The sequence below is a fragment of the Gymnogyps californianus genome, chromosome 2 (assembly GCF_018139145.2).
Source record: "Gymnogyps californianus isolate 813 chromosome 2, ASM1813914v2, whole genome shotgun sequence".
Classification (NCBI taxonomy): domain Eukaryota; kingdom Metazoa; phylum Chordata; class Aves; order Accipitriformes; family Cathartidae; genus Gymnogyps; species Gymnogyps californianus.
In genome coordinates this window covers 94,286,721-94,313,334 of record NC_059472.1, presented here as the reverse complement: position 1 = coordinate 94,313,334, position 26,614 = coordinate 94,286,721, and the positions used below count along the sequence as shown (strand labels likewise).

Here is a 26,614-nt window from a genome sequence, read left to right as displayed (position 1 = left end):
TACTTAGCAATCAATACAAAATATGTAATGCATTTTCTTCAAACTCTCTAACTCTGACATTTCACTTGCAAATAATGCAGCTTTTCCCCCTTGTTAGCAATAATTTTCTGCTTTATTCTTTGTGTTCTCCAGATCCCTTCTGACGGCAGATGTCAAACAGGAAAACTCCAAATCAACCAAAAGGAGATACTTTCTATTAGTTTTCCTTTTAGCACAGCCTCCTGATTCTCCTGGGTTACTGATACTAGGAGACCTAATATATTTTGTATTATTTCTTGCAAGCTCAAACTTATTTTTCTTTATACCACATTTGGTCATGCAGTTGACCCATTGCACCCAGATTTGCCTTGAAAAGCTACAGTGCTGTCACTATGCAAGACTGTTCTAAAACTACTGGTAATCAGCTGCTTAGGTTATAACCATTATACCATTACATATCTTGAATGCTCATCATTTTGGGACCAAATAAGATACTTAACCTATTCTGTATAAGGACAGATAGGAGGAATTATTTGTGTTGACTTGACTGAGTTTTCCCATTTTATTCTACTTATTAATAGTTTGTCTCCTCTCATCCTGTCATCCATAAGCACAGTCTTCATATTTGTCCTTCTCATCACACTTCTCTCTTTGCCACAGTTCTGAGATGCTTGGGGATACCTGCAAGACTCGTTACCAACTATGCTTCTGCCCATGATAACAACGCCAATTTACAGCTGGACTTCTTTCTGGATGATGAAGGGAAAGTGGACACCAAAATTACAAAAGACTCTGTCTGGTGAGTTCTCCTGGCAAATGCCTTTAATGTGTCAACTATATAAGTAGTAAAAAACATGACAGCAATGCCTGTGGTATATTTATTTCTCTGGACATTAAAGAACACTGCTAGCTTATGTAAAACAGAATGAATGGATTGTTAGTAGGCTGACTAATATGAAGTGCTTGTCAAGTAAAGAGACAAGCCCTATGGGATCCCACTACTAATGTTACCATACAGTGCACATTTAAGCACATTGGAGGAGAGCTGGAATGGGTTTGTGCTCCTTAGGGCCAGGCCGTTTCTAAAAATGGAAAGGGGTAGGGTGGGCACTTCCATCAGTCTGGAGCCACGCTCAAAGGGATACCTCAATATCTATGGAAAAACACCCTTCTTGTCCTGCTTCTGCCCAGTTCCCACATTTGTAGGCTGGTTTTACATTGTGTACATGTAGTCACTGTCGCAAATAGATACTTTCCAAAATAAATCCAGTTCAACTGAAAAAGAAAAAAGCCAAGGTATCATACAAGTTACTGAAATGCTATCGCCAGATTTATAAAAAGAAAACTCCCTAGGAACAAGAAATGGAGTCTACGTATTCTTTTGGAGAAGACAGTCCTCTAACTTGCTCCTCGAACTCTTACTCTCTCCTGTCTGACAGGAGAAGTGTAGCATATATTGATTATATGCTGTGTTTCGTAGAAATGACGTGTGAGTTATTGAGCATCAAGCCTCTCCTCCTCAGAGTGAAGCAGTGAATGTGACCTCTATATTCCTATATTCAGGAGATACTTGTCCTGTTCAGTGTTAATATACCTGATTTGTGTCAATGATATCTTCAACTCATCAGCATAGCCGCTCATCAGCATGTTTCATTAATAACTTAATCTCTGGAAGTCTTTATATTAAAACTGTAATAAACCCATTCTGTGGTGGAGGAAATGACTGAACCTGTTGCTGTAACCTCTCTTATGTGATTTCCATAATCTGTTACCAAGAGGGAATCTAAGGAAAACAATTAGGTTCATTTACATCTGAAGCTTGTATCACAGCATCACAGAGTAGTCAAGACTGGAAGTGGCCCCTGGAAGTCATCCAACCCCCCTGCTCAAAGCAGGGTCAGCTACAGCAGATTGCTCAGGGCTGTGTCTAGCTGGGTTTTGAATATCTCCAAGTGGACCTGGGGGTGTTGGTGGACAGCCGGCTGAATATGAGCCAGCAGCGTGCCCAGGTGGCCAAGAAGGCCAATAGCATCCTGGCTTGTATCAGAAATAGTGTGGCCAGCAGGACTAGGGAAGTGATTGTCCCCCTGTACTTGGCACTGGTGAGTCTGCACCTCAAATACTATGTTCAGTTTTGTGCCCCTCACTACAAGAAAGATATTGAGGTGCTGGAGTGCGTCCAAAGAGGGGCAATGAAGCTGGAGAAGAAGGGTCTAGAGCACAAGTCTTATGAGGAGCGGGTGAGGGAACTGGGGTCATTTAGCCTGGAGAAAAGGAGGCTCAGGGGAGACCTTATTGCTCCCTACAACTACCTGAAAGGAGGTTATAGCGAGGTGGGTGGCAGTCTCTTCCCCCAAGTAACAAGCAATAGGACAAGAGGAAATGGCCTCAAGTTGAGTCAGGGGAGGTTTAGATTAGACATTAAGAAAAAATTCTTCACCGAAAGGGTTGTCAAGCATTGGAACAGGCTGCCCAGGGAAGTGGTTGAGTCACCATCCCTGAAGCTATTTAAAAGACGTGTAGATACGGTGCTTAGGGGCATGGTTTAGTGGTGGACTCAGCAGTGCTAGGTTAACAGTTGAACTTGATGACCTTAAAGGTCTTTTCCAACCTAAAAGATTCTATGATTCTATGATTCTAAGAAAGGAGTGATATTTGCTTTCTTCCAGTTCTCAGGAACCTCCCCCAATCATCATGACCTTTCAAAGATAGATGTGAGTGGTCTTACAATGACATTGGCCAGCTCCCTCAGCACTTTTGGGTCCATCGTGTCAGATCCATTGGACTTCTGTGTGTCCAGTTTATTTAAATATTCTCTAACTTGTTCCTCCTCTACAGATGGTAAAATTTCATTACTCCAAACTTCAACGCTGGTCTCAGGGGCTGTGATTCCTGAGGGCAAATCTAGCAGTAAAAACCAAGGCAAAGAAGACATTGAATACTTTGGCCTTTTGTTAGTCCTTTGTCACCAGGTCCCCTGCCCCATTCAGCAGCAGATCCACATTTTCCATAGTCTTCCTTTTGATACTGATGTGCTTGCCTTTCTTAGTGCTCTTCACATCCCTTGACATACTCCATTTGATCTGGGTTTTGGCTTTCCTAAAACTATCCCTGCATGCTTAGAGAGTGCCTCTATATTCCTCCTGGTCACCTGTCCCTGCTTCCACCTCTTGGGCACTTTTTTTTATGTTTGAGTTTAATTGGGACCACCTTGTTCACCATGTAGGCTGTGTGCCACTTTTGGTTGATTTCCTGCACACAGGGATGGACCATTCCTAAGCTTGGAGGAGGTGACCCTTGAAAAACAACCAGCTCTCCTGGACCCATCTTCTATCCAGAACTGCCTCCCATGGGATTCTTCCAAGCAGGACCTTAAACAGGCCAAAGCCTACTCTCCGGAAGGCCAGGGTTGTGGTCCTGCTATTTGCCTTGTTCCTTCCTGTTAGGATCCTTGGGGGTTCCCAGTTTGCTAAGCTGCATCTGGTCTATGTGACAGCAGGACCTCAGTACATCTCATGGGGCTGGTCCTTCTATGGCTCACAGAGCTGTAAAGGAACAGTCACTCTTCTGAAGCCTCCTCTGCCTATAAATGATGTGAAACAAGACCCAATGACTGGCTGCCTCACTGCTCAGTCCATATACACCCAGTAATGGATCATTGCCATGCTTCAGACTTTTCACTGTCTCATCTCTTCTCCCCTTCTCCTAACCTGATGTATGAAACCCACCTCTCACCCACTTTTGACATTTCCTTTTACTTCCCCACCTCTCCTTTTCCCAGATGTTTCCCAAGACTTTTTAATTCAGTCCTGTGTTTTTCCATTCTTTTGGGACAGGGCCAGATCATCCAAAATAATCCTTGCTCCACTGAAATCCATATGCAACTTCACACTAGCATTTCATCCTCCCATCCTACGTTTGCTTTTCTTTGGCTTGATTACTTTTTGAACTGCCTTGTTCATCCTTTTATCGTCCTGGTGCATTTATTAGTACATGGTGCACATAACCCTTTGGGCATGACTTAATATATTACACACCTCTTTTCATTTCTCCTCTGTGTCCTTTCTCTTCATTACTGTGTAACACTCCACGGTAGCCTACATGCCGACTTTAAATGGCTTGTGTCTTAACCTTGATTTTATTTTTAATGTCTCTTTTATTTCTTTTCTTTTCTTTTTTTTTTAAGAGGACAAGCTCAATGTATTTATAATGATTTTTTTAAATGCATTTCTCACTTTTATTTATAATCCCCTGAAAACTGGAAGCTCTTTTTCTTTAAGCTCTTTTTCTTTATTAATATATCATTTCTATTGCCTTGTACTGCTGGAGTTGATCTGTCTTCAGTTTTTAAATACTCCTAGACTTCAGGGATACTTGGAGCCAGGATTTTTAGTCTAATCAATCTCTGAGTGTGGGGCTCCCTCTGAATGTTATCTGACATTTATTTATTTTTATTAAAGATCATCTTCTCCCTCAGGATAGGAAACGACGACAACAACAAAGCACATATACAAAATTACACAGACTCTGCAAAAAGTTATTTATATAAAGCTGGCCGGATTTGGGCCCATCAGTACTGCCTCTGTCCCCTTACTTTGTTCTCCTTGTCTTTCTTAATGATGATATAAAGACACTTAAAGAATATTTCTCTTGGATGGGAATCAAGACTCACTCCCACTGTGAGGTCCAGGCAGACCGACGTCAGTACCTCAGCAGAAACTTGCTTGAAGTCACCCGGCCCCATGGGGGTTCATCCATGTCCAGGCCTGTCCAGAAAGCCCTTCTGAGACCTCTGCTCTCCCATTCACTTCCAGCTCACTTTTCTCTAATTTCTCAATAATGTTATCAGTGCCTCTCTCAATCCCAATGCCTGAGCTTATTAGCTAATGAAAGGGCAGCAGCTGTTTTCAGCATGTGCCTGTCTCATAAGTAATACGAAGTACCCTTCTTAAATTGTCTTCCAGGCATAAACCCCACCTGATCATCTTTTATTAATTTCCCCATCACTTTGTTTAGTCTATTCGTAATTATCTCTGTAAATATTTAATGGTCACTACATTGATCTGTATAGCCATTCTTGCTTTCTTTAATGTCTCAGGCTTGCTGTAGAATACAAGAACTACAGAATCAGTTTAACAAATTATGGCTGAGGAGCCAGCTTCTCAGCTGTGCTCACTTCTACCAGGGAGAAGTTTCTGCTACATTTTGGAAAGGCAAATGTTCCCCTCATCCTCCTTTCCTTAATGCTGATGTGCTTTACAAGCAGTGTCTTTCTGTCCATTCACATTCAATATCCTTAAGTATCTGTTATTTTCATGGCAGCAGACCTAAAGAGATTGCCATCCTGTTGCACCCAACACTACACCGATAGAAACCAGTAAGAAAGGTCCTGTCCCCTAGGATGAATATAGAAAAAAATATAGAAAAAAATGCATTACCTAATTACAGAATTGAAGCAGAGCTGCCATTTTCCACACTGTTATCCCCCCCTTGGTTTTATCATCCTTCTCTCCTGCCTGCTCTTCAGGTTCTTCGTTCGCAGAACACAAAGCCAATGACACATCTGAGTTTGATTCAAAGTGAACCAGTGAAGGCTTCAGGGCAGGGATTGTCACATGTTGGCATAACAGTTTTCAAAAACCCACCTACCACAAAGTGTGTCCCCATTCTCTGGTAGCCCTCAGCAAAGCTCTGCAAGCATGATTCAGCATTGACTACTCTCAGCAGCATCAAAAATTCTCTGAGTGTGCGTCATTTTCCTTGAATAATTCCTTTTTCTGTAGTGCTGCTTCATTAACTCTCCTAACTGACAAGTTTTACCCTGATCCAAGCTTTCATTTCCACTTTGAAATGTCTTGTTAGACAAGCCTCAGATCCTTCCGACTATGCTCCATGGCTGGTTTTCACCTATTATTAATGAAATGGTCAGAGTTTAACAATCCCCATTTTGGTTGCTAATATCATTACGTGTACTAGGGGCTGTATCAGCGACTTACACAGATGTAATTTTGTTCATACCTGCTGTAGGATATATATAATTTGCAAGCAAAATTGCCCCCTTCTCTACTCCTTCCTTCTTTTATTTTTTGCAGTAATGAAATTCAAACGCTTTGCTGGCTTTACTACAAGACCCTCTTCCTAGACTGTCTTTTTTCCTTGCTTGTGCTCTCTCCCTTGAGTGCTGGTAGCATTGCAGGAAGTTACAAGTGAGGGCATTTCAACCCTGAGCACCTGGATGAACCACTCTCAGAAATTCACCTTTCAGCTTACTGTCCTGGGCCCTAAAGGCAAGACTTGGCCCGCAGTGGTTGTAGGTGGGTTTTATGGAAAGCTGTATGTTCTAAGAGATCTGACCTCCCTCTGGTCATGACACACTGGGAAGACCTTATAAGGAATCCACAATGAAGATGATAGTCTTATAAAGCCTATGCAGGGTCTTTTTCTTAACCAACATGGAAACCGGCTAAGCATGTTCATTTTGAGCCATGAAACAAAGCTACACACTGTACGTTATGGAGTTGATCCTGAAACCTCTTCAGAAGAGGCACTAAAGCTTCAGTCTTAATAGCTATAAAGCAGACCATGCTTCCATGGCTTGAAGAAGATTCAAAGCTTGCTTTAGCAGGCAGACTGAAGTGGAGGTGTCTGGCTGGAAAGGGATTGTAGTTTGTGTAGCTCTTCATATACCCCAACAACCTCCAAGCACTGAAAAGTTTTCTGAGGCATTTGCATTCAGAACACATTAGAAGAATCAAAAAGCTTCTTCAACTTGCAGTCAAGAAACTACAATGAAGGATTGTGGCCTTCAGGTTTTAACAGATAGATAGCAAACTTTTAGACCTAAAAATCTATTCTCTAAAAAGAGCCGACTTTTTCACCCCTAAATTGGCAAATGTTATTATTGAAGCAATGGCAGGACATAAATACACACAGGTTTATTTTGGTCTGTATGCTTCTTTCCAAGAATTTAATATTCTGGCCCCATCTCTTGTCTAAGGAACTATCATTGCTGGAATGAAGCTTGGATGACCAGACCTGATCTTCCTGTTGGTTTTGGAGGATGGCAGGTTGTTGATGGGACACCCCAAGAAACCAGTGATGGTAATATTGCTTGGAGTCCTCCTTAGCTCTCTTTCCAAAGCTTGGGTTCTTTGTGGCAAACAATGAGCTGATAATAGCTGAGCCAGTGGCACCATATGGCTGCTGACAACTTCTTGCACCAGGTAACCACACTCACCTGTGCTCAGGGCCTTCTGATTTGTTTTGAGCTCTAAAATAAATCTGTCCTTATTGTAACACTGCTCATGATGCATGTGCACAAAATCCTGCATGAGATTGGTACAGAAGAGATGTAGTCCTGTTGCCAAAAGATGGCTTCTAAAATTATAGAGAACCTATACAGGAGCCTGATCAAATTAACTCTCCTTCATTTTATGGCTGCAGCCCTTACTAAACTTCCTGAGCAGGCGGTAGGCAGGAGAGAAAAAGTGAAAAGCCACTGCTATGTCTTCCCAGTCCTTAATTTTCCAGTTCTTAAAAGACATTCTTAGCAAATTTGCAGTGAGATCTTTCTTAGTCTGTGGTATAACTGAGCCCTCCCAAAATTATCTGCTTTAACCAAAACCAGCTGTAACTGCGTTTCAAGCACTTGAGACTTACAGTGCACTTTACAGTGCCATTAAGGTACCAAACCATTAGGTTGTTTCAGACTTAAGTCTGTGTTGTCTAGAGGGCTGGTAACAGAAATTAAGCTTTTCACTTCTTGGTCAGGAGTTCCTGTAAACTATTAAAAGAGTTCACCAAACCCCAAGAAATCTTTTTCTTTGAGAAATTATAATATTTTGACATGTTTTTTAATTAATTTAATCTCTCGCTTTATCTCTCTTCTCCCCATAGGTATGTACAGGTGTGGCCCAGCCTCAGTTCAAGCCATTAAACATGGTCACGTTTGCTTCCAATTTGATGCTCCCTTTGTCTATGCTGAGGTACATACCTGAAAATTTTTAGTGCATTGAGTGATATCAGTGGGACCATAGGTAAGACAGAAGATAGGGCTCCGCTGCATATTGTGGATTGAGAAGTTACTTCACATATACTCCACATCAAAGAAAAATCTCATAATTATATTTTGACATGCAGGCCAGTAGGTGTGATATGGCTCTAATGAATGACAGAGATTTCTCTAATGTATGCTCACCAGTGTAATAAGCAGAAAAAGCTACTCTGGCTCTGATGAAACTTCAGGCTGTGGTCATTTATCCTTCCCAGATTCCAGCTATGCTAACAAATGAGTCACTAGCTCTAGCTGCTTATCATCATCCCTTGTTAGTTGTTACCTCCTTCTCAGGCTTGCCAGCAAAGCTGCTTATGTTAAGGCTCCCTTGCTTATTTCAGTCAAAATGGATGCAGTGATTTTAAAGAAGTCTTTGGTCACCACGTTCCTTTTGGCTGCAGTGAGTCAAGGAGAGCTCACATGGGTGGTTTGACTGGCAGATCTAAGAGGGAAATACCTCCATGAGGAGTGAGGGGACTGGTCTGGAGTTTTAACCTCTTGCACCACCAGAGCTGGTGTGCCCAGAACTGCAGCAGCTGTAAAGCAAGTCTCTCTCTAATTGAATTGTATATAGCCTAGGACAGAAGAGAATAAAGATATTTTATCTATGAAGCATTCACCTCTCTATGGTCTAAAGCTTTTTGGTGCAAGGAATGTGTAATCACACTCCCCAAGGCCGAACAGTATCTCTGTAGCCTACTCAAGTGTACGCTGTCTGTCATTCTGGAGCTGCAAATAGTAAAATGCATCTAGTCATTATTGTAGCATATGACTAATTTTAAACACAGGACTTCAATGCGAGTAATTAGTGGGACTTCAAGTCAACGTGTCATTGTTTTGAGGGGAGATAGGCTGGCTTCCCTTCCTCTCTCTACTTCCACGTATCTCAATCCTTTTTCATTTAATTTTATAGGTGAATAGTGATATTGTTTACTCAAGAAGGGAGAAAAATGGAACCCAAATGATAGAAAAAATTGACAAAACCCATGTTGGGCAGTTGATTGTGACCAAGGAAGTTGGGGGTGATGGAATGATGGAGATTACTGAGGAGTACAAGTTCCAAGAAGGTAACCTGAAATGGCGTGGGACCATACCGATGTAGATTTACCTCAGTCAGATCTTGGATGGTAGATTTACAAACCTCTGGCACTGAGGGAGCTTGATGAAAAGCTGCCAAGGTGCCCTCTGGAACTTTTTATTTGTAACTCCATCCCAGAAACACTGCAGATACCTTGATGAGAGCACAAACTTTGCTACTGAGAAATGCTTTGGGCTGAATAAGCTGCAGTGAAAACAAAGGGTAGTCATGGAGTAACTCAAAGCGTTCAAAACAATTCAAGTCTTTCTGTACAGCTGTTTAGACATTTCTTACTCAGGCCAGACGTTCACACAGAGTAAATCAGTGTAGTTCCATTAATATCAATTAAGCTACATCAATTTATCTGATATGGCTTGAATCTTTAACACCAGCTCACTTGGAAGCTGCGAAGTTCTCCTAATATTAACCTTACCACAGGAAGGTTCACTGTCCTCATCCATTCATTTCAGCTACCACAAACTATGGAAGATGCACCCTTGTGATCGGTGAGTGGGCTAATGCAGTACCCCTGTTTCTTTTCTAAATTTGATTTTCATTCATTTCTAGGCTCAGAGGAGGAGAGACTGGCTCTTGAGACTGCTGTGATGTATGGTGTCAAAAAGCAAACTACCCAAGATACCGCGTATCAGCCACAAACGGATGTTGACGTGGACTTGCAAGTGCAAAAGGCAGTCCTTGGCAGTGACTTTAAAGTCACTATAACTTTCAGGAACAAAAGTCGCAACTACTACACTGTTACTACCTACCTTTCAGGCAACATAGTGTTTTATACGGGAGTCACAAAAAATGAATTCAAGAAACACTCTTTCAGTGCAAAATTGGAACCCTCTTCATGTAAGACTTGCATAGTTGTTTTCAAACCTGCTAGCTTTTTTTCTTTGTGTCATTAACTGTCACCAATGTCTCTACCCATGGGTAGAGGCAATTCTGGTAGCTAGGGGTAGGATACTCTACTGGGTATCAGGAGGCTCCACTCCCACCTCTGGCCCTGCTACCAGTGTCATTTAGAGCTGAGGCTGTTTTCTTCAGGCTTTTGCTCCCTGCATAATGCTCTCTTACACCAAGCTGCATGTCTGGGAACTGTTAATTTTTCTTATTTAGTACAAAAGAAAGCAGAGGAGTACAGGTATTAAGCTGCAAGGTTTTGTTTTTCATACCTTTAGTCTCCTAGCAGTATCTCAGCAAGTGAAGGAAAAGTTCTCCTTCCCCAGGGTGTCATTTACAGGGACAAAAAGGTAAATATCTTGTCTTACCTGGTAGAAGCTGACAAGCTCTGAGTGGGTTCAAGTGCACATCTGGCTTTGGAGGACTGGGTGGTTCAGGATTTTGTATTTACAGTGATTTAAAAGTTTATGTGTAACTAGAATGTGCCACTATAGAGCAGGGGCATTTGTCAGCTGGGCAGGCACCCCAAAGGTGAGTTATTTTCACAGTTGCGGCATTTGCTTTTCCTAGTGCCCTCTGGACTGCGGTGGGTAGATCCTGCCTCCCTCTTCTCATGAGAAAAGCAGTTCCTGGCAGCCTAGCTCACGTGGCTGAGGGCAGGATTTTGCACTGCACAAAGTAGGGAAAAGGGACGTTCTCCTTTTTTATTTTGGACATAACCAATCTATTTCCTGTCAGCCATGGCAGCCCCAATCAGAAAACAGTCAGCAAGTGCTGAGGACCTGTTGTACTCCAAAGTGCTATGGAGCAGGCTGGTTGTAGATCCCTGGCTTCTCCAGCGACAAGTGACTGCCAATCACTTGTTCTCCTGACAGGCCTGTGCTCTTGGATCAGTGCCTCCAGCTCAGCAAAAGTGATGAGAACGTGCTTTTATGGAGGCTAAGTCAGAGGATCCTCCACTTGAGTTTCCTCCTGGGAGAGTCAGGAGCAATGATTTTGCCTTCTTGACGCTGCTACTGTGCAAAAGCAATCTCTGCTGAGCGCAGCAGGAGTGGCAGGACTTTGGGAGGCCAAAGGATGGGCCTCCTGATCTGGGTCTGGTGCTGGATCACAGCAACCCTGGCTGACCTCTGAGCTTTCTCATCTGTCTTGTCTATCTCATCCCAGCTCAAAAGACACTGTGAGCCCTCTCTCCTCAAAGAGGACAGGTTTTGTCTCGGTGAGAAGCCTCCATGGAACCACAGTTCCCGCCATGCTGTGAAAAAAAAATCCTCTGCTTTCTTCCTCACTTTGAGCATCATCTAAAACTGCACACATTTTTATTTGGAGCTGATTAATCTCCGTAAAGTAAGAGTCCACTTATAGGGATCTACAGGTGAAGGTTAATAAAAATTCTACCTCCTATCTATAACAAAGCCCTGACAGCTGCTTCCTGGTTCTTTCGAACTCCCCGACTCATTTGTGGGGGGTCTGGAAATGGGCCTTGGGTTGTTCCAACACAGTCTATCAAAACACAGTGTGGGGGTTGATAGTGGCTTGCATCAGTTACTAAATACTTGATCTGAAATACTGCAAAACTTCTGGAGACTTGGTACAGTAAAAAAATCAATTTCAACTGCTCAGTCTAAATTCTATGCCACTTCTTTGATGGGGGAAAATTCAGTCATCTTGTAGGAGATGTGCAAATACCTGCTACACTTTCTGGCTGTGATTTGTACTTGGTTCCAGGACTTACGTCTGCTCTTGCATCAAAGGTCTGTGTAAGGTATTATTATCTAAAACACAGCTTCTGCAGTGCTTTGAGGTTCATCTAGCTCCTCTGTGCAAGAAATGAAATGAATAGATGTTTAAGCATCACTGAGCCTCATAATTCATTTTTTCTAAGTAAATGGTTTGTAAAAAGCTTCTTGAAACCATACTGGAAACTCTGAATTGACTGATGGTGAGTGGACACAGACTAGAGAGAGGCACCTGAGAGAACAGAACATGGATTCTTTTGCATGTGTACCAGAAGTATGTCCCCATCACTGCTTCTGGCCAAGGAGACATGTTTTAAGGTATTACCACCTTTCAAGGTGGAAATTAACTTATACCCGAGCTAAAGCCATCAACTTGAGGAGCACTTTGTCCCGCAACAGGACAAAAAACCCTCACAAGTTACGCCATCTCTGAAGGTGATACATAAAACTTGAGCATTAATTCTTTCACCTTTGCCTTGGAAAAGAGTACGCATGCAATCAGGAGTGGTGTCTGAGCAGATGGGCAATGTGAAGGGAGGCAGCGTGATCAGTTGCAACTGCATGAGAATACTTTGTCAGGGGTGTGATGGGAGGATACCTTCTGAGGCACTCAAGCAGAATTTGTAGGCCTTATTCATGGCAAGAAGTGTGTGTATATATATATATAACTGGAAATAACAAAAAATTACATTACAATAAAGACGTGTCAAAGGCATTCTTCCAGCCCATGCTGCTGAAAGAATGAAGCAAACTAAGTTTTCAAACAGGAAGCGAATGCATGATTTTCAGAATAATGATTAAAGGAATTGTGTGGGCTGAAAACATCTTTGAGGATTTGAATAGCTTAAACCTTCCAGTGCCTTCAAAGGTACTCTCACGTCTACTCGGTTATATTTAGTTTTCTCTATTTTTTTGAAAGGCTGTAAGGCAGGTCGGTGTTGTGTCTCCCTTGGCTTTCCCAGGTGCAGTAAGTGGTACTGGCAACTTACCAGCACAGCCAGTGCTAAGGAAGTGGAAGTCTATTATTCTTTTTTTTCCTGTGGTGATTAAATTTAGACAGAAACGTTTGTCTTTCCTTACACTGTAAAGTAAATTTCTCTTCGATTGTAACTAATTTATTTATTTATTTATTTATTTACTTTACACAGATGAGAAATACCTTGCCTGATTTATAATTTACAGTTTGGGGCATTATGGGAAATTCTTTTACAAGAGATACAGAGTGAATGGGAGGGAGAGAGGGAGGGATGGGGAGCACATCAAGTAAATTTAAGGCTGGCCTGGTAAATCCAGGTCAGGTGGTCACCAAGGGAATAACTTTGAAACCAAATCAAGGAACTGGTTTTGATGTGAGCGGATCAAAAGAGCGAAAAGGGGTGAATGTCATTTACCCAACTGAGTTCAGTTATCTCAGTGTGTACAGTGTATGTCACAAATACAATACAAATAATGGATAACAATAATAATCATAGTTAACAGATGGGAGATCTTGATATGTTTACTAGGGTTATAATGAATGTTTATAGAGGCAAGAGCTCCAGGTCTATATATTCTGCCTAGCCACTTAGTTAGCAGGTCTGCTTCTCTGCATCACATTCTCACACCATTGTTGGCCTGGGAATTGCAGTTCAATATGGTTAAAATTAATGATTCCCTGCATCTCAACCATCTAGCCTAGGGGGACTTGTTCCTTCCAATAATTATTGTCAGGGAGCACGTGAAAGCTCTCTGGAGGGCATGCTGGTGACAGGAGAACCTTCTTGCTAAATTTTGCAGGCAAGTCCAGTGTAGGACAAAGGCAGATATCCAGACACGTCCTGGAGAGCAGGTGGTCTCCCAGGTAGCCTGCATGGGCTCACACCCCGCAGTGGCTGCTCTGGTGGTGTCCCTGGTGGCATCCCTCTGCCAGAAAGAGAGGCAGAGAAAGCACAGGAATAAAGTGAAAGAGCAAACATTTACAGAGGTGACACTCAGAAGGTGGTTTGGACCTTTGTGCCCAGTAGCTATTTATTGCCAGTCTTCCTTCTCACTTACTTTGTGGTAGTGCCTAGAAACCTTCAACAGTGAGCCGGGCCCGTGGTGATGGGCACTGGGCAGAGGCTGTGCACAAACCCAGCCCTTGCCCTAGGGAGCTCACAGCCTAAAAGGAAAGAGGGCAAGCTAAGAGGGGGAATGGTGAGGTAAAGAAATGAAGATAGTTTGGGAAAAAAAATCATTCTTTGGTGATGGGCTACCTTTTTTCCAAGGCACTCGTGTAACTGGCACTGGCAATGATGGGAGGAGCAATTAGCCATTAGATTGCTTCAGACACCTTTTTTCTTTCCTGTTTCTCCCCTCAGCCAGTGCTTTTGATGTTGTGATCAAATCAAGCGAGTACCTGAGTGACCTGCTGGACCAAGCCTCCTTTCATTTCTTTGTGACGGCGCGGATCAATGAAACAGGGAAGATTCTGGCCACGCAGAAGGCAACAGTCCTGGAAATTCCCACCCTGAGGATCAAGGTAGCTCAGGGTTGGGGTGGAGGGGAGCAACCACCATGCTGCACGTGGGCTGTTCTCTACAAGGCTGTCATGTTGACTTCTGGGAGGGAGGGCTGTATGTGTGTGTGTGCACATTAGACCTTCAGTCTAACATGGACCTTATAAAGCAGCAGCTGGCTGGAGTGTACAAGGGTGTATAGGTATGCTATGTATTGTACTGAGTATCCCTACGTTAAAGACTGAGACTGACAGCATCACCAGTACTAGAGAGCTGAAGTGATCTCAGTGGAGGAAGGAGGGGAAAAGATCTGAGAAAACTGGAGAAATGCAAAGGGTATGAGAGGTTAGTTACTCAAGCCACTCAAGTCTTTAACTAAGTCAGAAGTCTGTTATATTTAAAGCAACACAGCACAGAGGCCTCTTGCTGAAGAATGAAGGACACTGCTGTTGAGGTGAATTTGCTTGGAAAGCTCCTCCAGGTGTTATGGAAAGTTCCTCCAGACTTGGACGGGCAGTATCCATTTGGGACAATGCTTTCAGGATTTCAGTGCTTTGCTGCCACTCTGTGAAAGTACTGTCAGTGGATTTCCCTGAAAGTTCAAGCATTTCTACGGACAGTGGCATGGTACCTATGAAAATGTAGAAGTGTTTATGATAGGACAAGGACCCTATGTCATATGGCAAAGGCAGGGCTGAGATTTAGAGTTCTCAATTTGTAACTGGGCATCCAAATAAATTGCCTCATTTTCAAAAGCACTCAGCTTTCATCTGCTTTGAATGATGTCATTTGGATCTGCTTTTTTCCTAATACTAAAAAAAAAAAAATCAGAACACCTGTTCAGGAAGCTTTATATAAACATGAATGCAGCTCCCTAAAATTCAGGACCTTGAAAGAAATCTAAGTTTATAGACCTTTTTCCCCCTGTATATTTATTTGAACCAATGTTCAGGTTTCCATATAATAATTTATGTAGTAACCGCAGCCTTCTGCAGAAAAAGCTTCTTAAAAAACGTAGATCAAAACTACAGTGAAGTTTGCAAAAAAATCCACTCCATTTCATGGTCTGCAGAAATGTCACGATGATCAGATCAGATTATTGCTATTTTCAAACAAAAGTTTTTTGGTTTACTGAGCATTCTAGAGAGGAGGTAAGCAAGACAGATAAACTCTACTTCAAATACCTGCCTTCAATAACCAAATTTTAAAAGTAGAGAGTTCTTTCAATTTAGTACTTAAACAGAACATCTTCTACAGCATCCCCAATTTCAGCTTCAAAATAGTTTATCCTCCATCCTGTTATGAAGAAAGGATGTTTAGTATATAGGATAGGTTGTTGTCCAATAACGACGTTTTCTAGTAAAACTGAGTTTGTCTCTCCTCTGCTTCTTTGTTATGTGTAAAAATACACTGAAATTTTAATAGCTGGATTTTTTTAAGAGTGTGTGTGTGCGCATGTGTATATCCCTATGTATTTATATAGGAAACTTTGATTTATTGCTTTTTTAAGAAATCTGAGGAAGCTTATCTCCCTAGTTTTCATGTCAGATTTCTTCATTGAATGTGACGGGCAGACTGGAGTTCTTAATGTGGGAGTAAGAGAGAAGAATGAAAAAATGTATTTCCCCTCATGTCTTCAGATACACCTTTGATCTTTCTCTGTTGCTCTAAGGAGATTGTCAGAGTTAACAACTGAGGAAATTACACCATATTCTAATTTAACTTGAGACCAGGTTACAAAAATAAGCTCAGCCAATACATATCATGGTCTCAGTTGCATATGTGGGAGTTGAGGATGATTTTGAATCCTCCCATGTAACAGTGATCTTAAATGGGCAATTGAAATAAGGAGGACATAAGACCTCTAACTGGGCTAGGACTTCTGAAAATGCCACTGATGTCTTTTTGCAAATTCAGGTGGCCAAATGCTGTTGAGAGCTTAGCTGTGAGTATCTCATCCTTTACTCCAGTCAATATATTGGTATTTGGTGCAGAGTGATCCCTTAGACCAGAGTCTTTCCAGTTTTTTGCAACTGTCACACTCCTTAAAAATTTGTAGTAGGGCTGCAGACCCCAGCAGAGCACTTTAAATTTATTGACAAGATACTTGTTGTTCTTAGTTACCTTTCTCAAGGCCCTTTAAAGTAGTTCATGGACCAGATAGGATCTGCTGACCATAAGTTGAAAACACTTGCCTGAGCCTTTTATGTTCTGTGAGAAATGTTGTGTTTCTAGGGGAAAAAAACCAAAATCCCCATGCATGTAGTCTTTGTTTGAAAACACATTCATTTGGAGGTGTTTTCCAGGCAGCTGTACTACCGGCACTGATCTGAAGGGACAGACAGATCCCTTCAGCTGTGTACTGTAATATGCATGGAAATCAATGCGATCACTGTTCATTAGTCTCGCAGTTTAATATTTTCCAGTCCAAAATGTATTGCTTTTTTCCTATGTAAGGGTTTTGGAGGACAACTGGCTCTCAGGCCTACGTAGAGCACATGCGCAGGGTTGGAAACCCTTCAGAGCACAGGAGGCGGTTGCAAGGCAGGGGAAAGATGGGCACAACACTTTTGGAGGCTGCAAGCAATGTGACCCAGTGTTTCTAATTTAGGGTAATAAGACCTGCCCTTCTCTTCTGGAGCTTACGTCCTGAGCAGGCCATGTACTTCAGTGCTGGTGGGGAGCCTGGGGAGGGGGGCAGAATCTGGGAGAGAGGCCCCCTCAGCTGGACACTCAGCTCCAGGACTGTGCATGCCGATTTCTGGTTTTTCTATGGAAATGAGGGCCTGCATCTTGACCTGCCACGTGGCTTGAGGGAAAATTGCAATGGGTAGAAAAATCTGCAGTGGTACCTATGGGCCCATCCAACAATTTTCTTCTGACTAGGCTTTCCCTGCCTCATGCTGTTTTGCTGCGTGCTCCATTCCCCCTCCTCTCCTTTGCAAGTACTGTGTATTTTACCCTACAGATTCCACTGTGGGGCATTTTATTATTATCAGCTTGTGGAGCGTTGTCCTTTCCTTGTCTTGCAGACCCAAGGTAAGATGGTAGCTGGTAAAGAAATGTCTGTGACTGTGGAATTCACCAATTCTCTGAAACAAACCCTGGAGAACGTCACGCTCCGCCTCGAGGGACCAGGCGTGCTGAGAACGATGAAAAAGGAGTTCAGGTAGGGAAGAAAGCACAACTAGCTGGGAGTTCATCCCCAGCTTGCTCACAGGAGGAAGCTCAGAAGAGACACTTAACTAATGCTGCGCTGAGTAATTCAATTCAGACACTCTCTCCTTACTTCAAAATTCAATACACAGGGGAGCTATAGGTCTCAATAGCCAGAAGAAGTCAGGCTGTCCAGAAAGACTGTGCAGAGCGACTGTGAGAGCATTTCATCTGTTCAGTACCAGTGCTGGAGGAAGGGGTAGTGGCTGTGGGTAGTTGCTAATGCAGCCTGAGTTTACTTTTTCACCGTATTACATTATTTTTAGCGCTTGACAATAGCACCTATGAGCCGCTATCACAGAAAGAAAGACAGATTTATCCTACACATGAAGTGTTTACTGCCACTCACTCGGTATGTGCAAATCAAGTCCTGTGCTGTTTTTCAAAAAGGGCTTTTCTCCACTCATGTTAATCATGATTATACAAGACTTTCAGGTACCTGAGATGATCTTTGCAAGCTTATGTCAAGCTTATGTCAATTTTCCACACACAAGGAAATGTGTGTCGGATGCAGCAGAGCCCGCTGGGACGGCTGCAGCGTGTGTGCGAGCATACAGCTCCCCCCGGTAGCACCACTGCACAGGGCTGCCCTGGCACAGAGGCTTGTTCCCAACATAGGGTGCTCCCAAGCCTGAGGAAAAGGAAAGCCACCTTCATTATGCTCAGAGTTGCACCTCATGCTGACACAGTGGTACCTGTGCACTAAGCAAGTTGTTTCCTAAACCCTCTTTCCATTTGAGTTCAGTGTTATAAGCTCAGCATTAGCCAGTTCCAGGATATATAACTGAGATCCTTGGAAAATTTTGCGGCCAGTGCTTAGTCTTGGGCAGCCAAAGCAACGTTATCTATCATTACCTGAGCTGATGGTCCCCAGGTGTGTGTAAACGGAGTTTGAAAAATTGCCTGTGTTTCAGCAGCTGCATAAATTGTCAGCATTATCTGCAGCTGGTAGGGGAGGTCTGAGCCTGCCTGCACCTGGGCCAGGGATAAAAAGATCAAAACCAGTCTCCAGAGTGGAGCTGGATAGAAAAAATGACTGTGAAAGGGTATCATAGTGTGCTTGCTTTGTGCATGTGGTATGTCACAGATGCTGCTGAACATGACTCAGCATGGTCCACACGAGTTACACAAGTTGCAGCAGTAGCCCTCATTGCTGCCCAGCCATGCCAGCCTCCCTTGTTCTGCATCCTTCTCGATCCAAAAGCTGCCGTGGGCTGCTCTCACCTTCAAGGATGCAGAAGTTGTCAGGTGCATCAAAGGCACAGGAGTTAGGGAGAAATATGACTCACGGAACAGACGTCATTTTCCTTCAAGTCACCATGTTTTCCCCTTTTCAGTAGTGCCCTTGGCATCATTTAAAATGGAAATGGATCAGCTTAGTCATTTTAAGATTTAACTTCTCTGAAATGAATGAAGGCTGCAGGTTATACACACGGAGGACAGAGCAGGGGGCAGTTGTAGTTTATTTAAATAATAATCACATTTTCCTCCATGCATTCAGAGTGATAAATGGCTCCGGTGTGGTGATGGCTCAGCGTATTACGCAGAACCATTCATCACCGAATTCTCTTTCAGGAAAATCAGATTAGGGTGGCTTTACTCCATTTGCAAAGAGAATTAAACCTATTCTAGGCTTTCCCCACCCTTCCGCTGCTTCCCTGTCCATCAGAGACTGTCACATATGGGATGTGGCTTTTGCAATTCTTTGTGGGGACGAGACTTTTGACCTCTCTGTATTTTAAGGTAGCTTTTCTGTATCACTTGGGTGACTCCACAAAACAGGTATGTGTGATCCAGCTGACACAACGTTATTCTGGGAATGAAGTGGCTTGGGGTCTTCAGTCTTGACCATTCATAAAGGAGGGGGGTGGGGTGGGGATTTAGCTATTAGCCTCAGACAGATGAGGAGCATGACTTATGGAAAAGCCTTTGGCAGCAGCAATTCCTATATGGGGCATAGTGTTTGCATGACAAATGAGAATTAACCAGGCAGTGACTGATAGTGTTAAAAGGATTTTAGCCAAGCATGCATTCACACTAGCAGGTAAGTCACTTAGGATGTTTCTACATGTCAAAGCTCAGCTAGTATTAGCATTTGTAGAGAGAAGCAAGTTGTTTTAGAAGTAGGACAGTAGAGAAACAGGAAAAGGTGGATTTGGTTTCCCAGCACAGCTGTTGTCTTCCTGCACACACACACACACACACACACATATATATGCAGAGATGATAGCACTATAAATCAGAGGTGGTAGTACTACCCTCTCTCACTGGGGTACTGCGAAGCTGTGGTCTGGAAACCTTCATCCTTAGAGAATCTGGCCCCAACTGCTCAAGAAAGTAGACTGAACCTTGCTGCACAGCAGACTTGTATAATATCTTCTTCACTTTCCATACAGATAATCCCTTGCAGATCATTCCCATAAACTCTAAATTTAAAAAGGTATTTAACCTTGTGCAGCAGTTGAAGTCATTGCTTTATCATGCTACTATTTTAGCGGGCATTTGGTGGAGCAGGCAGGCCAGCTGAGGGGAACAGAATAACTCTCATTAAGAACAAAGATAAAAAGAGGGAAAACACTTGCTGGAAGCAGTCTGCACATGCTCACACCAAAAATATGATCTCCCTCTGCTTTTTCTTTTCTAAAACTGAGTATATGCCCCAGGGTACCTATGACTGGATATGCAAAATGCAATGCAGTGCCATGTAGAGATACCGAAGCTAACCTCTAAGGAGCTAGAAAACCTCTCACTTTAGCAGGGGGAGACTTGCAGTGAAAAAAATATTCAGGTGGGAGGATCCCAGGCTAGCTCATTTAGAGCTAATTAAGGTTTCTTGTCTTGTGGCAACTTGTGCTAAGCCTGGGCAGTCATTTCTGTCCTGACCCTGGCATAGGACATGGCATCTGAGAGCCAAATCCTACCAGATGAGAATTTGAAACACTGACTAAAGTTTAGGCTTACTATACTCTCACTTTATTCAGTTATTTGCAGAGTACCATAGCCATGTGAGAAGAGAACACTGGCTAAATTCATAATCCTCTTACTTGACGCCGAGGAGAAGAACATTTGTTTTTATAAATAGCTCCCCACTATGCTACCTTCTCCATTGGTGCCTTTGGAGCAGCTGTGTCCTGACATCCCCCAAACATGATCAATCAATCAATATCAGCCTTCAAAATCTGCACACAGAACATACTGAAAGTACTAAGAAAACACAGAAACCCAATACTCGAGGCTCTGCATGCATCTTAATCGTAGCAAAAATTGAAAATCAAGAGCAGCGCAGAATACAGTTGCTTTATAGTATGAGTTATCAAGAGTCATACATAATGTAAGAGAGTAACTGCTAACAGCAGGACTCCCAAGAACACTTTGTCTTATTTGTATGGACATGAAGAAGTTATCTGAAGTGGGCAGTGAGGAGATCTGCTGATGTTACAACCGTGGCAGGGTGGTTCAGGGTAGGAGCTGGCGGAGGGGCTCAGCGTCTCATCAGCGCTACATCGGGTTTGCATGGGAATGCCCTGGACACTTCATAACAAGGACTTATTTAACCATTTAAGGAATCACCAACAGGCTATAGGCTATAATAAACAGGTAAAATGGAATTATAAAGTAGAAAAAGTATATGTTAGCAATAAAGAAGATCATTCTGAAAGTGATTGTGAGAGGAAGTGACAGGAGGCAGAAGAAAATGGATTCATTTTGGAAATTTAAAATTAGCCTGGAGGAAAGGCTAGAAAAGGCTTTGACAGAGTCTGTTCTGAGAGGAATAGAAGATGGAGGGAATAATTTATAGGACACTTATGAGAATGAGTGAAACATAAAAAATTTGAGTTGTGTTATACTGTCCACCTTCAGTTTCTCCAGTTGTGGGTCAGGTTGAGAGCACTGGCTGACTGATCACAATATTGTTACTTTCCTGTTTCCCTACAGGCAAATCCCAATGAACTCTACCTTGATCTGGGAAGTAAAATGCATCCCAAAACGACCAGGGTTACGAAAGCTGATTGCAAGCCTGAATTGTGATGTTTTGAGGCATGTGTATGGTGAGCTGAACGTCCAGATTCAGAAACCGTGAACCAAGGTGCTGCCTTCGTTTCTCTTTTAGCTTTATTTCAAAATATCGGGGCGGGGGGGGAGAGGGGAGGGGAAGAGGTAGAAATCTGCTTATTGTTATTTTGGTCATCCTTGTGCTGAACGAAATTTGATAAAGAAAACTAATTGGTAAGACTGGTGAGAGCATGAAAAAGCACCTGGATGGTGAATGATTTAAAATTAGATACATGTAATTAAAGGCAATTCTAGACCATGTTATTCCTATAGTTCACTTGTATTTATGGTCTTTTGCATTAGTGCTGCAAGGGAATCTGAAAAGCTCCATTCACCAAAGTAGTCTGAACTTTAGTTTTAATTAAGGCCTGATATTTCACTGAAAAGGAAAAAGAAAAAGAACCCAGTGTTATAAATTCTTAGACTGAATTACACAACCCTATGGTAGATCATTCAGACTGCAATAAAAACAGGTATTTCTAGCTAAAGGGACTGCTTTATCTTACAATGTTATAATTTTCCAGTTCATGGAGAGCTCACTTTGCTGGAAGCATCTCTCAGGATGTGTTATCTCCAGAATATTCCCAGCTCCTTGTTTCCTCTTGCTGCTTCCCTACGCTTTTTCTCCTACTCTTTCATGCGTGCAAGCACCCACACATACTCACTCCTGTATTTCGTGCCCTCATCCCACCCTGTATGCTGTTGATAGGCTGTTCCTCTCCTTTGCTTGGTGAAAATCCAGAGTTTTTCATGCCCCTGCTCAGAGTTCATCACACCAAACTTGCATTTCCTGGCCACATCTCTTGTGTATGGTGTGTTCTCTCTTCATCCTTTTCTGCCTTTTGTTCTCTCCTGAACCCACCCTGTAGCCCCATTTCCCACGTGTGTGTGTGTCGGGGGGGTTCGCTGCCCCAGGGCAGTCCAGGCTCTGCCAGACGGTAAATGGGGTGAAGGAGAGAGGAGTGGAGGGGGCAGCCTGAGGGTCTTCTCTTGCCAGCCCCACAAGCCTAGCAAATATTCTGCACTGGAGCTGGGGGTGAGTTTAGATTAAGCACCTGGGGATGAGTTTAGATTAAACCATGCCTGAAAGTTCCCAGGAATCACGGCTACTGCAGAATGAAGTCCTGTTACATGAGCAACCCCGGGAATATACAGGGACAGAAGCTCAGCTGGAAAAGGAATAAAGATGCATCCTGAGAGTGAGAAACTCCACAAGCTGGATCTGCTTCCCGCCTTTCTCGCAGCATATTCCTCTGTGAGCTGCAGTGGGGTCTCCCAAGACATCGTTCCTCCCCTCAGGACATTCTGGCCCAGCAGCCGCTCTGAATCTGTGGTTTCCATTAGTCTTCCATGCAGGGTACCGCTCCATCCTAAGCCATGTACCCCATTGTGCTAGGACAGCAGGGGTGTGTGTGTGTGTGTGTTCATTTCTCATCTCCCCTGAAATTCTTCTCGGGATCTTTTTCCACGAAGCAAAGATGCACGTGCCACAGGCTGCGGCAGCTCCTCTCCACTGGCCACAGTGTGTAAGAGCACGTCCTGTACTAACAGCACAGGTGAGCTAACAGCTTTCAAAGAAGTTAAAAGGAGCCTCCTGCTCATTAAACACTGGGGCTTTATTGTACTGTGAATGGTCATGTCATTTTGTGGTCTCATTAGTGAGAAAGCAAGGGAGATGACTTGCCTTCTGCTCCTGTTCTTCCCACACATTGCCTCCTGCAAAACCTGTGACCAGCTGTTAAAAATAAGGAAGTGCTGGGAGGGGAGAAATGCAGGCTGCTCTTTTGCTAAAGTATGTGGAACAAAGCAAAGATTCATACCACCTCATATGCTCAATGAGTACCTGAACACCAGGCTTTTGGGGGCTTTCACTTCAGGCATGGGCACACACTCATTTTGTACAGCTTATGTGACCACATTAGAAACTCCGCAATGTCAAAATCTCCCATGTAAATCCTCTCGGGTACAAGGGACTGAACAGTGTGTTGTAAATACAAGGTGATGATCTCTGTTAAATAATTAAGCACTCCTACCAGAGTCTACATCTTCTAATAAAATTATCCATTTTTTGCTCTTGCATATGAACCTACTTTCCATTCCAGACTTTTTGTAACTACAGTGTAATAAGAATTTAAAATAAAGCATGCCTGATTGCACTTGTGTCTTGTGTTCTGTATTTTGATCAACCACTTCTTCTACATAGTAGCACTATAGACACCACTTGCTGCATCGTAATTGTAAAAGTTAAAAAATTTGCTTCTAAGCCATGCTGATAAAGGTGCCCTTTTTTTTGGTGCTAAGGAGAAAGCCCTATCTTTATTTAAACAAACAAACAAAAAACCAACCCAGGCTCAGTTTAACTATTTGCTTTTGTTTTTCCTTCTGTTTTAACAACTGACCACCTAATGCATTGGAGAAGGTGACAATTTCCAGAGCACATCACAATGCCAGCAAAGAGAATCCCCAGATTCCCCTGGAAATAGCTTTAACATGTCAGAACCCATTAAGTGGCCAGTATGCTCATAATGAAACCTTACCTACATCCCACTTCTAACGTGTGCTTCTCTCAGCTAAATATTTCAAGGCATTTTACTAACAGTCGTTAAGCAGAATGATATTCACCAGGAGACAGGAAGTATTTTTATTGATAGTTTATAGAGGGGCATATTGAAGCAAACAGAAGTGATGACTGGGAATAGAGGCCAGGGATGTCAACAGCCCCTGGCATCACCAGCCCGCTCACTCTGTACAGAGCTGCTCACAAAAACCTAAGGACAAAATGAGGGTGGCCTCCAGGATTTCAGCCACTCATCATCCTGTGGATGGGCTGTCACACGAATCATGGGTAAAATCTGACTGAAGAAGCAGTGATTGCTGTGATAGCGCTCTATGTATGCATAGGAAATAATCAATCAATAATAAGGTCAGATTGGCAACCCCAGATCTGGAGGATCTTTGAACCTGAAGAGGGTGGAGTTCAAACTCTTCAGCTGAGGGTCTCTTCTGAGTGGGGTGAACTTGTGTCCTCAACCCAGCCATCACATCTCAGAGATGGACTGGGGAGGAAAAAGTCCAAAACCAAACCCCTGCCTCCACAGATCTCACACTCCAGCAGCTCAGAGAAGTCAAGTACAAACTAAAGTCTGTGCACTCCTGAAAGCACACCTCATTTGTTACCAACTTGTTACATCCAAGCTACAGAGCAGGTTGCTTCAATTCCTATCAATTTGTCACGTTCAATATCTTGTTATGATCAGAAGGAAACACACCTTACAGGCAGACCTAGGAAGAATATATTGTTAGTCTTGTTAAAAATAGTCTAATCAAACAATTATTATTATTAGCTGAGATAATTAGGATGGAATTATATTCTTGCATTTTTATTACAATGATACTAACACAGTCCAAATTATATCAGGTAAAACTAATACAGTTTATAGATAAAAAAGTTTATCTTTCTAGCATACTCCCCTTTCTCTGCTTTTATGTGCACCGCTACACTGCCCCTCTGATGTCTTCATGCTGGGGTGGGGGCATGTGTAACAGCAAGTCATCGGTGTCCCAGGTCCTCCACCAAGCAGAGTCTGACATTAGTGGGGAAAGTTTCTCTTCCTCTTTGCTGGGATAAGCACAACTGGAGCATTGTTGTTGCTGGGATAAGCAACAACATTCTCACCTTATGATCCACCAGAGGTCATTTTTACATGCTGACTAATGCACTCCACATCTTGTTCTTTCTTCATTGGTTCACAACTCCACAGTAGATCCAAATTTTCTATATGTGATGCATTTTACATGTGTTGGGTACTCGTTTGTTCTCTTTTGTTACATCTAAAATTTGTCTTACCTACCTGCTATGTTGCACCCTTTGATGACCAGTAATTAACCACTGGTGAGCTATTTGTAGCCTGAGGCCTCCAGCATCATCCTACACCTGTACTGCCAGAGCCCCTGTTATTATCCCATGCTAGTGAACCTTTATGCTGCATTTTATTTTGGGGTCATAAATAGCTCATTCTACACAGAACAACTACCTGCTATTACTGTCTACTAGTTACAAAAAGTACATAAAACAACAAACATTTTGCCATGCAATTGGATAAAGCAAAGCAAAAGCTGAAACAAAGTCGGTAGTAGACATTAGGTCATTAGATAATTGCTCTTACAGCTAAACAAAGCACAGAAAAAGCTTGACAAGTCCTGATGCCTGTGCTGCTAGCTTATCACCAAGCTGTGACCTTTCACAAGCAATGGCATCTTATTTGCAGAACAAAATCAGAGAATGTGGCTGAGCATTAGCTTTTCTACTGACTGGTACTACCACTGATAATTGGTTTGAACTGAAACTAACCAATAAATGCTCTGCCAAATGGGTGACACCCCTGGGCCCCCACCCTTTTCTCCTGCTGGGGACTTATATACTGCCCTTTCCTCAGCATAATGCTTTCATGTTTGTCCTTGTTTTCCCTGAAGAGAAGGAGGCTGCTGGTGCTAGCTTTTTGACTTGAGTGATAGTGCAATGGAGGAAGATGACCAGGTCAGAGGGGGTGGGAAAAGTGTCTAGGCTTGTTCAAACCAAAATTAATAGCCTGATTTTGAAAGAGGAAAGTGAAAATATACTGAGTGTTGATGGAAGGAGAGGGATTGTCCTGTATATTAGAGCTGGCATGATAGCTGGTACTGAGTAGGGATGTGATATGTACATTAGAGAAATGTATATTGGAGTAGCACCTGTAATGGAAGACAGTGCCTGAGAGAAGCTAGAAGGTTTTGACATGCAGGTGAGAGGGATTTACTCAGTGCTTAAAAGCATAGTTGAAAAGGCTGAGTTGAATATTGAAGAAAGAAAACAAGGACTGCATGCTAAAGAGGGAAAACATAGCCAAAATTATGCAAAGGGAAGATTCCTGGTGGGGAGAGGTGTGGGGAAGAGAAAGCTGTAAGAGAGGAAGGCCCCGAGGCTGTGTTGCCTAATGTGGGGAATTGACAGGAGAGACTGGCAGTGGTGGCAGAAGGCAGATCTCCTGGCTGTCACTGGAGCTGGACATGGGCTGGCAGCACAGGGATTCACCTCCTCCGCAGGTAGGTCAGTAAGCCTATGCTGAGGCCCAAG

General features: G+C 42.9%; 1 protein-coding gene across 1 annotated transcript in view; it reads left to right on the top strand.

Moving 5' to 3' along the window:
* Positions 1 to 21,570, top strand: part of F13A1 (coagulation factor XIII A chain) — a 58,056-nt gene extending 36,486 nt beyond the window's left edge. The window contains exons 8-15 of the mRNA XM_050892017.1: positions 640 to 778; positions 6,977 to 7,080; positions 7,876 to 7,964; positions 8,946 to 9,099; positions 9,678 to 9,965; positions 14,095 to 14,255; positions 17,265 to 17,401; positions 21,385 to 21,570. Of these exons, the coding sequence (XP_050747974.1) occupies positions 640 to 778; positions 6,977 to 7,080; positions 7,876 to 7,964; positions 8,946 to 9,099; positions 9,678 to 9,965; positions 14,095 to 14,255; positions 17,265 to 17,401; positions 21,385 to 21,529 (1,217 nt within the window). The 3' untranslated portion in view covers positions 21,530 to 21,570. The remainder of the gene's footprint in view (positions 1 to 639; positions 779 to 6,976; positions 7,081 to 7,875; positions 7,965 to 8,945; positions 9,100 to 9,677; positions 9,966 to 14,094; positions 14,256 to 17,264; positions 17,402 to 21,384) is intronic.
* The last annotated feature ends 5,044 nt before the right edge of the window (positions 21,571 to 26,614 follow it).